Source organism: Solea solea, chromosome 20, assembly GCF_958295425.1.
Source record: "Solea solea chromosome 20, fSolSol10.1, whole genome shotgun sequence".
NCBI lineage: Eukaryota > Metazoa > Chordata > Actinopteri > Pleuronectiformes > Soleidae > Solea > Solea solea.
The window spans coordinates 474,008-487,418 of record NC_081153.1 but is presented as its reverse complement, the minus strand read 5'-3'; the positions used below and the strand labels follow the sequence as shown (position 1 = coordinate 487,418).

Here is a 13,411-nt window from a genome sequence, read left to right as displayed (position 1 = left end):
GTGATATAATTATCACGTTTATGTGATATAATTATCACGTTTATACAATATAGTATCACGTTTATGTGATATAATTATCACGTTTATGTGATATAATTATCACGTTTATACAATATAATATCACGTTTATGTGATATAATCATCACGTTTATGTGATATAATTATCACGTTTATACAATATAATATCACGTTTATACAATGTTTATACAATATAATATCACGTTTATACAATGTTTATACAATATGATATCACGTTTATACAATATAATAGTTTGTAGTTTGACATGTTGTTCAACTGGACAGAACAACGATTAGAACTAATAAAAGTCTACTTGATCAGGTTTTTAACCTGAAAGAAACCCTCCTTAAATTCTGTGCTGGTGTGGTCCAGGTGGTGGTGACAGACAGAAGTTAAGTAGACAAGATCTGCTGAGTATGTCATTAAGGAGATGTTACCTATTTCCAGGAAGATATGTGAAACATTGGTATCTGAATCAAACCCAGCCAGTTGGACATCAGTAGGTCTTTTGATGAAAGTAAAACAAATGCACTGAAACCCTTGATTCTGCACAGAAAGTTGTATAACTTTCAAATCCATGTAATGAATACAAGTGATGAATGATATATTTTCTTTATTTTATACACAACAGACTATCCAGCAGACACATTCACTACCCAGGGATTACAAGCGCCTGAGGAATTCCTCACACTCCAAGACTTTCTTGTAATTGCTGTGTAAATGTGGCTCTGAAGCTGTTCCCCAAGCTGGGTTATCTCGCTGACAAGACAAAATGATATAGCAAAATAATGAAGTCATTAAAGACACTCAAATACATAATAAGATATAAACTGAAAATTGGATTAACAGTTTCCTAAACTATCCGGCTTACCTTGAGTCAAACTCTGTGCCACGCATGTACATCTCCTTGGCTTTGTCCAGGGAGATGGAGTGAACAGCTCCGAGGGCGTATACTGTTGCCTGTGGCATGAAGATTAAGATTTAAGATTGTGTTAGACAGTGACCATGTGTTAAAAGGAGACAGACATATGCAGTCATATAAAACATGTAGTCTACAAATCAGTGTCAGTGTCTGAGATCTCACCTCTGGCAAAAGTACATCCATTACAAACGCCACTGGATCTGCAGACTTCTTGTCTGTCTCAGTACGTTCGAGTACTTCAGACAAGAAGTGCATGACTTTGTCCACTTGTTCATCATCTTCAAAAAGAAGGATGACCCTGTCCTGTTTCTTGGCCCAAGGAGACACCGTGTTGCCTGTGATGATGTTCTATAAAAATTGTATAGGATTTTAGTTTGGGTATTCATATACAAATACACAAACACCACACTAAATGCCATTGTCACTCACTTTAAGGTGTTGCAGCATGCCCTGATCCTCTGTGATTACACTGGTTAACAGACAACATGCCTCGCGTCGCTTCTGTTGGGCTTGTTGGGCCCTTTCCTAAAATTAAATTACACATAATATGCAACACTGAATACATGTGATTAAGAACTTTGAATAAGACATTTTCTCTCCCTGATTATTTGCACTTCCTCTGATAAGAGGTGTCATCCTGGCTGGCAACTTGTTTGGCCACAGTAACATCACTGCCCTAAATGGATATACAGATAAGCCTGTCTGAGAGGCAAATTGTTACATTACTTCTGAGAACAATCATTATTATCAGGGGCATCTATAAAATGCAGGAATCTTGAAACTTTTTCTCAATATCTAAATTCTCAACAAGAGTGAAAATAAAATACACATTGACTTAAGATTCTACACACATGAAGTACAGTACACATAGATGAAATGGCTCCAGCATTAGTTTACTTTACTTTACTTATTTTGAGTTTCTGATACTCAAATGGATGAGTTGAATAGTTTGATGGTCACAGTTATCCATGGTCAGGACAAACAGAAATAACATCACATTTAATAATACATAAGGCTCATGGGGAAATTAAAGCCTTTCAGCGTTGGAATGAAAAAATATTTGATAATTTAGGACTTACCACCGTACTCCACCATTGACCTTTGGTTTCCCTGCAGATGGGACACAAGCTTTGCATAGCTCCCCTTTTTTGTGCAGATCAGACACTGATAAGTGTCCGAGTCGCATCTTCTCAGCTCAGGGTCTGCTCCTTCACTGAACGTAGTGTTGCTCTATAAGAGAAAATGTAAATTAAAATTGTATTTTGTATTTTTAACATAGAAACATTTTTAATCCAGAATCAAGTAGTAATGAACTGGACTGCATTTGCCTTTAAGACTTTCCCTGTCCTAAAATATAAGCAGGCTAACTAAAATAAATCAAATCAAATGTCACTGTTGACTGTGATTCAACAGAACTTCTAATTTCTAAACATGAAAAATATTATTCATCATCAAATCTTTTATCTTAACAATTGTAGAACTGAGGTCACACGTTTTCAAATGAGCAAAGCTGTGTGCAACTTGTCAGAGTCATTTAAAGATTAAAAAACAGATAAATACTAATATATAGAGATCATATAGTTTATCTTATACGTTTCTTGGTTGAAAATGAGACAATGTTATATTGTCAATGTTATAACCTGTACATATAAATAAAAGAAAAAAAGGGAGAAAAGAAAAAAAGGGAGAAAATCGCTGTCTTGCTTGCTGTTACAATCGCTATCGTTACAGCATGCAGACATTACTGGTTAATAAACCCCACTTAATTGATTTAATGGATACAAATAATGACTATTCATCCAGTGTTCAATATCTAAATGTGTTTTTTATCCATTCTTACCTTTTCCTCCGTTATTTTCCCCTTGTTTTTCCCGTGTTACTTTTTCGGGTTCTCTCTTCATACTCGGTCAACGTAAACGTCATCACGTTTCAGACGCAGTCTCTTGAGAGCCAATCAGAGTGTCATGTAGTGTGAGGGGGTGTTTCGTTGAGTAAAGGGGTGTTTCGTTGAGTAAAGGGGCGTTTCGTTGAGTGGTCTGCGGGTCTGCAGCTAGACCCTTCTCCATTTTTAGGGGGCCAGGGGTAACTGGCTAGCGTCACCTGTCGCTGTGCAGACAGACGCAGATACGTGCGTCCATACGTCAGGCTTTTCAAAATAAAAGCAACACAGTTGTAGTGCATGCTCAGCATAAATACTCCATCTGTGTTTATGACTGACATACCGCGGGCCGGACAGGGACGCTTAAAGGGCCGTAAAATGCCCAGGTCTGCCCTAGCAGGAAATCCAAAGCAGCAAAACACATGTTGGAAGAATTAGGGCTTGTGGATGTTTGGAGATCCAAGAATCCAACAACAAAAGATTTCACGTTTCTGTCTATGGTACATGGGTCATATTCTAGAATTGATCTGATCTGCATTTCAAAGCAGAGCCTGCATAAAGTTAGAGAGTGTGTTATTGAACCTAGTATTTTATCTGATCATGGTCCAGTAAAACTGAAATTAAATTTAGGCTTTGAGTGGCATTTCAAATACTGGAGACTGAATATTTCATTACTAACAGACTCAAGTATAAAAGAACTAATAAAACAAACTATAGACGAATACTTCACAATTAATGATAATGGATCAGTATCCCCCTCAACTCTTTGGGATGGGGCGAAGGCGGTGCTGAGAGGGAAGTGTATTGAGATTGCTGTCAAACTAAACAAACAGAGAATGGAAAGGGAAAAACAGTTGGAAAGCGATATAAAAAGACTAGGACATGAACACAAAGTGACCAGAGATGGAAATGTATTGAAGCAATTACAAGACAGTTGAACTTCCTTAGATGAACTCCTCACACGAAAAGCTGAGGGAGCGCTTCGATACACATCCCAAAGATACTATGAGATGGGAAATCGAGCGAGCCAGCTACTTGCCTTTCAACTGAGAAAAGAGCAGTCAAGCCGCATTGTTCCTAAGATAAAACACCCGACACTTTTTTTATAAAAAGCTTTATGATACTCCAGAAGAAACACAAAACAAAAGGCAATTGGAAGTTATGTTCAAAAATCTTAATTTAGCGAAACTTTCTGTGTCTGAGGGAGATGAATTAGTATCTCCTATTCGAGAAAGTGAGATACAGGACGTTATCAAGTCATTGAAAAACAACAAATCCCCTGGCACAGACGGTCTTCCAGGTGAATTTTATAAGACCTTTATGGAGGAGCTTGTGCCAAAACTTTGTCAGGTCTATAATTATGCTTTACAGAAAAATGATCCACCAAAGAGCTGGTCAGAATCAGAATCAGAATCAGAAGAGCTTTATTGCCAAGTACGATTTGCACATACAAGGAATTTGTTCTGGTGTCATTGGTGCATAACAAGCATACAAAATTTTAAAAAGGCCGGTCAGAGGCCGTAATAACAGTTTTACATAAGGAGGGGAAGGACCCACTGGACTGTGGTGCCTATAGGCCAATCAGCTTGCTGGGGAATGACATAAAAATGATCAGTTCCATATTGGCGAATAGGATGCAGAAATACTTAGGTAAATTGATTAACCCTGACCAGACCGGTTTTATACCGGGTCGTCAGGGAGCAAACAATATAAGAAGAGCTTTAAATGTACAATCAGTAGAAAGGCATTCTGCCCACCCATCAATGCTTCTCAGTCTTGATGCTGAGAAGGCATTTGACAGGGTGGACTGGTCATATCTGAATTATACTATGGAACAAATGGGATTCAATTTGACATTTATAAGATGAATTAATATCCTGAATAAAGACCCAATATCAAGGGTTAGGGTTAATGGGTACTGCTCTAAATTTTTTGATCTTAAAAAAGGTGTTAGGCAAGGAAACCTGGTCTCTCCTATTTTGTTTGCACTGTGTATCGAACCGCTTGCTGAGTTAATAAGGGGAAATGATCAGATTGAGGGAATAGTGGATGAGGGAGGCGAGATGCATAAAATTTCACTGTTCGCAGATGACGTTCTTTTGTTTATAAGAAATCCACAGTCATCTATACCGGCTCTTATGCAATGTCTGGGGGACAATGGGGAGGTTTCAGGGTACAAGGTTAATGAGGGGAAATCAGAAGCAATGATGATAACAGGACGCTGGCCTACGTGCTTGGACAGACAGGTGAAATTCAGGTGGTCAAAAGGGGGCTTTAGGTATTTGGGAGTCATTCTGACTTGTACCTCAAATCAGTTATATAAAGTAAATTATGATAAACTTATTTCTCAAATCAAAAATGACTTGGAAAGATGGGAGATGCTTCCTTTGTCTTTAGTTGGGAGGGTTGAAACTATCAAGATTGTTATTTCTTTTTAATGCATTACCCATCCCTGTTCCTGTATCTACCTTTACATTTCTGGATAAACTTGTTTCCAAATTCATATGGCAGAACAAAAGGCCTAGAGTGAGACTTAAAGTCCTCTGTGCACGCAAGGATAAGGGTGGATTAGCACCCTTGCCATTATGTGTTCATTGCATGGAACACATAACGGCAAACCTTCGACTCCAGACGGACTTGTATCTTGAAAAGTGGTCACCTGTTATAATGTATTTGCAAAGGTGAAAATATTCTAGATGGTGTACCTACAAAGAATATTTTTTTTCACCTCTTTGCTATTTGATTGTCCTTGTATTTTGTATTTTGTATTTTGTCAGTTTGATACCAATATGTGTATTGATACTTGTCATAATGTGTGAGACTCTGTCAAGGAACTTGTTCTAATAAATGTTAAAAAAAAAATAAAAATTAAGTCCAATGTTCACTCCCAAAAATTGTTGTCATAAAAGATTAATACTTTTGTCCTGCATCAGTCCTCCTTTCATTCATCAGTCCTTTTTCATTTTGGTGGTTCGATAACTCAGTGGACAGTTAAATAGATATAGTTGTCTACAGACATGCCACAATACAGACTGTGGGACTGAGTGTAGTACATTATCATATATTATCATTATTTCACGGGATATTCCTATATGCGTCAGTTAGTTTGTCTGGTGTTACATGCATGTATGTCACAAAGTTAGGTACAAAACTACAAATTGTGTTTTACTTTCGCTTGTTCATTTTTGCAACTTTTTGGCATAATAAGACACTTGTGTGCATGTGTCTGTGTGCCCACAGCAAATGGACAATGCTGTGTAGATGTTTGAGCAGATCCTTCATCAGAGTCTCGAGTCTCAGGGTACAGAGGAGCTGTGTAAGATCATCCAGCACTGCCAGGACAGAGTCATTAAGGTAATACACAAAGAAAACAGGCTTGTGCATCAAATTCTTGCATAACATCCACATAATATCTAATATTACATCTGGCATACTCCAGCCCTGGGAGTGAAACCTTTGGTCTGGCCTTGTTTTAGTGTAAATTAAAATCCAGGGTTTTGTTTCACTTCAGATGAGCACAAATAAAGATGTCAGGAAACGTAAGTGACTGCCACTGCCTGTGTCACTCCTACACAAGGTGTATCTATTGTAAAATAAGAGGTGAAACAGTATATGAAATCAGTGTTTTTCTCTTTCTCGTTCTTAAATATGATGTCATCATCCCAGTTTCTTGAATGTCTAGTGAACTAAACATCATTTAGGGAGATAACAACGTCCGGTGCCAAATTAATAAAATGCATAGTGTAGTCAGGAACCCACAACCTTTGAGTTGAAAGACGACCACTGAGCTACTGTCGCGGGCTCTATACCAAAACATTTTTTTACTGACCGACCGGAGAACAAGAAAAGAATGCTGGATTTGCAAGAGAGTTGATGTAGTTAAGTGCAATACGGTATGGTGCAGACATAGATTTCCAACAATTATTGAAACACAGTTGGTCTGTTTGTTTGGGCTCCTGTTATTATGCTGTTTCTCCATGACACAAATGTGGCAAGACGTCAGTGAATATAATCGGCTTCTTCCTTTTTTAGGGATTGCCACAGTGGATCATCTTCCAGATAGGGATTAGATAGAAATTAAAAACTCTAAACACTAGACTTTTGCAAGAACAGGTGAACATCACATAGTGCACCCTGAGAAATGATTACTATACCTCACCCAAACACACAGCTGCGCAACATCTGTCACATTGGTGCTTTTGTCCACCGCTATGCTGAAACACGGTGCAGCCGACAGATCTGCGACTGACTGGTCACTCGCATCTTAGCCAAAGTTTTCTATCCGCCTCATAATGGTCGAGTCGGACAAGTGTAATCCCTTCATTGTTATTTTCCCCTGAGCCAAGGTCCATGCGATCTCAAAAGCGGCCTCAGCGTTCAGCTGTAGAAGTTGTTCTGTGGATGAGCTTTTGCTGCTTACCAAGTGAGGCAATGAGCTGCTCGATTTTTCTTTTGCAAAGTTCACTCCCTGGTGCATAGGATTCATTGAATTTTGGGTGCCAGGGTTGCCAGTTTTTTAGCAACATAAGTTCATTTTAGTAAAAGCCTGAATACTAGGTGGAAAAAATGCATGCATATAGTGTAGTGTACTGTAAATATGTATATATTAATTTTTAAATCACCTTGAAATCATCATGTACCAGCCCACAGTGATATTGCCTTTTCGCTGCAACAAAGGCTGCAAAAACTGGCAACACAATAGTGTAGATCTGAGCAGATTTTTTTGGCAATACTGCCATCTTGTGTAATGAAAGTGCAGCTGCTCATAGTACTTTCATCAATCATTTGCATTGGCTGCATTATCATCGTTATTACTTTACCACTGATGCGAGCCACCAATTGAGGCTTGGCGAGCTGCAAGAAGCTCACGAGCCGCGCAATAAGTAACACTGCTCTGGACCATAATCATGAATTGGACTGATAATCTCAACAGTACTAGCAACTTGTGAAAAGTGCCAGTACACAAATAAAAGTGGTGGTACTAAAAATAGTCAAATTAAAAAGTGTACTAAAAAGTGTACCAGACCACTTCAAGCACTAGTTAATAATTGTATTGTAATGACAGTGATGGTATTTTCTGTATACTTAATGTCTTTTATGTTATCTTCAAAAATCAAGTGCACAATAACATTCACTGTGAATTTAAAACAGCACAGACCAAATGGAAGCATCAGCAGGATTAATCTCTACTGGCTCTTACCGTGGTCTGGCAGAGCTTTAGAGAATAAATCTCCGTGGCAAGCTAACTTTATCAATTGATCTTGTTTTGAGCAAAAGAGTCCAGGATACTGGCGATATCCCAGCTCAATCCCTTCTGTGCATGGTCCTCTGATATTTTCAAGCCTCCACTTGCCAGCTCCATGTTTATTTTTATTATGTCAGAAAGTATGAGTGTGTGGATGAGCTAACTCTGCTTTTGAAGCATGATGATGGTCGCCACAGCGGTCATCTTCCAGATAGAGATTAGATAGAAAATAAAAACTCTAAACTCTAGAAATAAACACTAGACTTTTGCGAGAACAGGTGAACGTCACATAGTGTACCCTGAGACATTATTGCTCTGGATCATAATCATGAATTGGATTGATAATCTCAAGAGATTACTGGCATCTTGTGATAAGTGCCAGTACGCAAATATAAGTGCCGGTACTGTGTACTGGACACTACCAGGCCGCTTCAAGCACTAGTTAATAATCGTACTGTATTTTCTGTACACTTAATGTCTCTTATGTGATCTTATTCTTCAACAAACAAGTGCACAATAAAATTCAATGTGAATTCTAAACAGCACATTGCAATTTCTGCAATTATTATCAAAGTATTGATCAGTAATACAGAGAAAATGAGAGGAAATGTGAATATTTGCTTTGCAAGTCAATTTAAGGTGTGCGCCCCTAAATGTTCTGCTTGCTCTCCTAAAATGTTCAGTTATAGGGGGGGCTTCTGTGCTCCGAGTAAAAAGTTAGTCTGGTGCCCTGCAAACATTGTTCTAAATGGTTTATGGTCTTAGTTCCTCTTCACTAGAGCTGCATGTCCACAATGTAAATTTAATTTCACATTTAAAGTCAAATAGATCAGGATACAGTGTGTGTTGGAGGGCATGGACACTGTGTGTGATTGACAGCTCTGCATTTTGTAGTTGCATAGTTGCAGTTATAGGTGGATATGTAGTGCACAAGCTTTCAGGCTCCACCCCTTCTCTTCTAACTATGGTTGTTTCTGGTTTCAAAAACTAACATGGTGTTGCCCAAAATACTAAACTAACATTTAAACAGGGGAGTTTACCCATCAATGACAAACCAGTTAGTTGACACTTCCCCACCTCATGAGAACCTGCCCCCCAAAATGTGTGTGTGTATGTGTGTGTGAGACCATGTGTGTGTGTGAGAGACCATGTGTGTGAGACCGTGTGTGTGAGACTGTGTGTGTGTGAGAGAGAGAGGAACCAACTTGGAATGGACCGCCTGATTTGATTCATTTCAAAGGCCTTGTGTCATCTGTAAAAAAAAAACAAAAAAAACAGCAAAAACTCAAATAACAATACCCTTTCTCGCCAGTAGGTGTCAGCGTGAGGATGATGAATGAGTTACTGCCACTTGAAGAACAGTGTAAAGACAGCGCCACACAGATTATGGATGGTTATTCATGAACGTCTTCTCTACTATATTCACAGATTCACAGTGTTTCTTGCACAATAAAATCAGTGGCACCAAGAAGAACGTTGTTATCATTTTGCAAGTGTAAAAAAAAAAGAAGGGAAATTTGACCCAGGATTACTCAAAAAAAAGTATACAGTAAAAGTACTCCATACTACTGTAACATGGTGTATGTGTTGCGCTGTTGTGCACTGTTATGTACAGAGTACTAAATATTTAATTATTTCTTTTTTTTATCTTATTTGTCTATTCCCACTGCCCGTAGAATTGACGTGCGTTACGCAGGAGACGCCGTGTTGCGTTCAATGTACGCTGTTAATTCTACAGGTAGGTCATGGTGGAATGTTGCTCCTTAAACTTTATTGTTCTTTTGTGGGGAATGCTGCTTAAACTCTGCGAGGGAGATTTTACGTTCTCTGTGTTGTAGTAGTGTGATACGGGACGATATATTTTAATTACGTTATCCTGAGCAAGCTCTGTGTGTTTTGTTTTGTGGTTGCTAATTATGTTCCCGGGCGCTAGCTGATGTTGACGTGCCCTGTGTACTGTACTGTTGCGTTCAATGTACGCTGTTAATTCTACAGGCTGTCGTGGTTACTGTGGTGGTGCTACGAATAATAAACGGTCTCGTCACCATTAACGATCGACTTCTCAGCCTCCCGTGATTCTTTCGGGAGACACACTTCCCCTCGCCGGCAACATTAACACCTAAACACAACGCAGAGTAACGGCGGGCGGAGTGGCCGTGGCAGAGAGTGTGGGTTACACTACTAATATATGAATGAATGTTATAATTAAAACGGATGATTACACAGGTCATACAATACATCTTTATTCTTAATTTGATGTAATTATTTTACATGTAATCACTATAATATGATAGGGTCAGGGTTAGTTTTGATATATAATTAATATATAATCAATACATTGTGACTGATAGTTGATGAGGTCGAGGGCTTCAGCGTCTTGACCGTCAGGATGAATTGAGCCCCAAACAGTGTGACACATTGTGTTTACCTGTAATTGCAACCGAAAGTCAAAAATATTCACATTTAAGAAGCTGAAAAATGACAGAAACTAGAAAAATATTCACATTCAATTACCTGAAAAATGACAGAAACTAGAAAATATTCACATTTAAGAAGCTGAAAAATTACAGAAACTTGAAAATATTCACATTAAAGAAGCTGAAAAATGACAGAAACTAGAAAAATATTCACATTAATTAGCTGAAAAATGACAGAAACTAGAAAATATTCACATTTAAGAAGCTGAAAAATGACGGAAACTTGAAAATATTCACATTTAAGAAGCTGAAAAATGACAGAAACTAGAAAATATTCACATTTAAGAAGCTGAAAAATGACAGAAACTTGAAAATATTCACATTTAAGAAGCTGAAAAATGACAGAAACTAGAAAATATTCACATTTAAGAAGCTGAAAAATGACAGAAACCAGAAAATATTCACATTTAAGAAGCTGAAAAATGACAGAAACTAGAAAAATATTCACATTCAATTACCTGAAAAATGACAGAAACTAGAAAATATTCACATTTAAGAAGCTGAAAAATGACAGAAACTTGAAAAAATATTCACATTTAAGAAGCTGAAAAATGACAGAAACTAGAAAATATTCACATTTAAGAAGCTGAAAAATGACAGAAACTTGAAAATATTCACATTTAAGAAGCTGAAAAATGACAGAAACTAGAAAATATTCACATTTAAGAAGCTGAAAAATGACAGAAACCAGAAAATATTCACATTTAAGAAGCTGAAAAATGACAGAAACTAGAAAAATATTCACATTCAATTACCTGAAAAATGACAGAAACTAGAAAATATTCACATTTAAGAAGCTGAAAAATGACAGAAACTAGAAAAATATTCACATTCAATTACCTGAAAAATGACAGAAACTAGAAAATATTCACATTTAAGAAGCTGAAAAATGACAGAAACTTGAAAATATTCACATTTAAGAAGCTGAAAATGACAGAAACTAGAAAAATATTCACATTCAATTAGGTGAAAAATTACAGAAACTAGAAAATATTCACATTTAAGAAGCTGAAAAATTACAGAAACTAGAAAAATTCACATTTAAGAAGCTGAAAAATGACAAACTAGAAAAATATTCACATTCAATTAGGTGAAAAATTACAGAAACTAGAAAATATTTACATTTAAGAAGCTGAAAAATTACAAACTAGAAAATATTCACATTTAAGAAGCTGAAACATGACAGAATCTAAAAAATATTCAACAATTATTTTACATGTAATCACTATAATGTGATATAATTGTCATATAATAAATTAAATTGACATATAAAATGACCATTTATATTTCAGTATGTTGTAATCACTTCCGATAGGACTTTATTTTGAAAACCAGAAATAAGACTGCTTGGTTTTGGCAGTTTAAGTAAAATTGACGAAAAACAAGTGAAGGGAGTCCAGGTTACTCCAAAAGTAAAGTACTTCATATTACTAGCATATGAAGTACAAGAGGTACTGAGTACAGTGAAAGTAAAATCATAAACTACTGATACAAAATAAGGATTTTATACATCATCAAAAATGATTACCCTATTATTTGTTGCAAAAAGTGAACTTTGACCCTATATTCCTCCAAAATATATACAGTAAAAAATATTCACATTTAAGAAGCTGAAAAATGACAGAAACTAGAAAATATTCACATTTAAGAAGCTGAAAAATGACAGAAACTTGAAAATATTCACATTTAAGAAGCTGAAAAATGACAGAAACTAGAAAATATTCACATTTAAGAAGCTGAAAAATGACAGAAACCAGAAAATATTCACATTTAAGAAGCTGAAAAATGACAGAAACTAGAAAAATATTCACATTCAATTACCTGAAAAATTACAGAAACTAGAAAATATTCACATTTAAGAAGCTGAAAAATTACAGAAACTTGAAAATATTCACATTAAAGAAGCTGAAAAATGACAGAAACTAGAAAAATATTCACATTAATTAGCTGAAAAATGACAGAAACTAGAAAATATTCACATTTAAGAAGCTGAAAAATGACGGAAACTTGAAAATATTCACATTTAAGAAGCTGAAAAATGACAGAAACTAGAAAATATTCACATTTAAGAAGCTGAAAAATTACAGAAACTAGAAAAATTCACATTTAAGAAGCTGAAAAATGACAAACTAGAAAAATATTCACATTCAATTAGGTGAAAAATTACAGAAACTAGAAAATATTTACATTTAAGAAGCTGAAAAATTACAAACTAGAAAATATTCACATTTAAGAAGCTGAAACATGACAGAATCTAAAAAATATTCAACAATTATTTTACATGTAATCACTATAATGTGATATAATTGTCATATAATAAATTAAATTGACATATAAAATGACCATTTATATTTCAGTATGTTGTAATCACTTCCGATAGGACTTTATTTTGAAAACCAGAAATAAGACTGCTTGGTTTTGGCAGTTTAAGTAAAATTGACGAAAAACAAGTGAAGGGAGTCCAGGTTACTCCAAAAGTAAAGTACTTCATATTACTAGCATATGAAGTACAAGAGGTACTGAGTACAGTGAAAGTAAAATCATAAACTACTGATACAAAATAAGGATTTTATACATCATCAAAAATGATTACCCTATTATTTGTTGCAAAAAGTGAACTTTGACCCTATATTCCTCCAAAATATATACAGTAAAAGTACTCCATACTACTAGTATATGAAGTATAAGTTGTACTGAGTTTAGTGAAAGTGAAATCATAAACTACTAATACAAATTATGGATTTTATACTTCATCTAAAACGGATGATCACACAGGTCATTTGATGTAATTATTTTACATGTAATCACTATAATATGATAGGGTTAGTTTTGATAAATAATTTAACCTTTTTCTTTTCAGAACTTTGTG

The 13,411-nt window shown here is 36.0% G+C and overlaps 1 protein-coding gene across 1 annotated transcript; it reads right to left on the bottom strand.

The window, feature by feature from the left end:
* Window positions 1-411: 411 nt before the first annotated feature.
* Window positions 412-2,165, bottom strand: LOC131447436 (PWWP domain-containing DNA repair factor 3A-like). Its single transcript, XM_058619222.1, has 5 exons — window positions 2,021-2,165; window positions 1,371-1,466; window positions 1,104-1,289; window positions 891-979; window positions 412-778 (listed from the first exon to the last, which is right to left on the bottom strand). The coding sequence occupies exons 1-5, from the start codon at window positions 2,075-2,077 to the stop codon at window positions 652-654; spliced, it is 555 nt and encodes a 184-aa protein (XP_058475205.1). The 5' UTR covers window positions 2,078-2,165; the 3' UTR covers window positions 412-651.
* Between the last annotated feature and the right edge of the window lie 11,246 nt (window positions 2,166-13,411).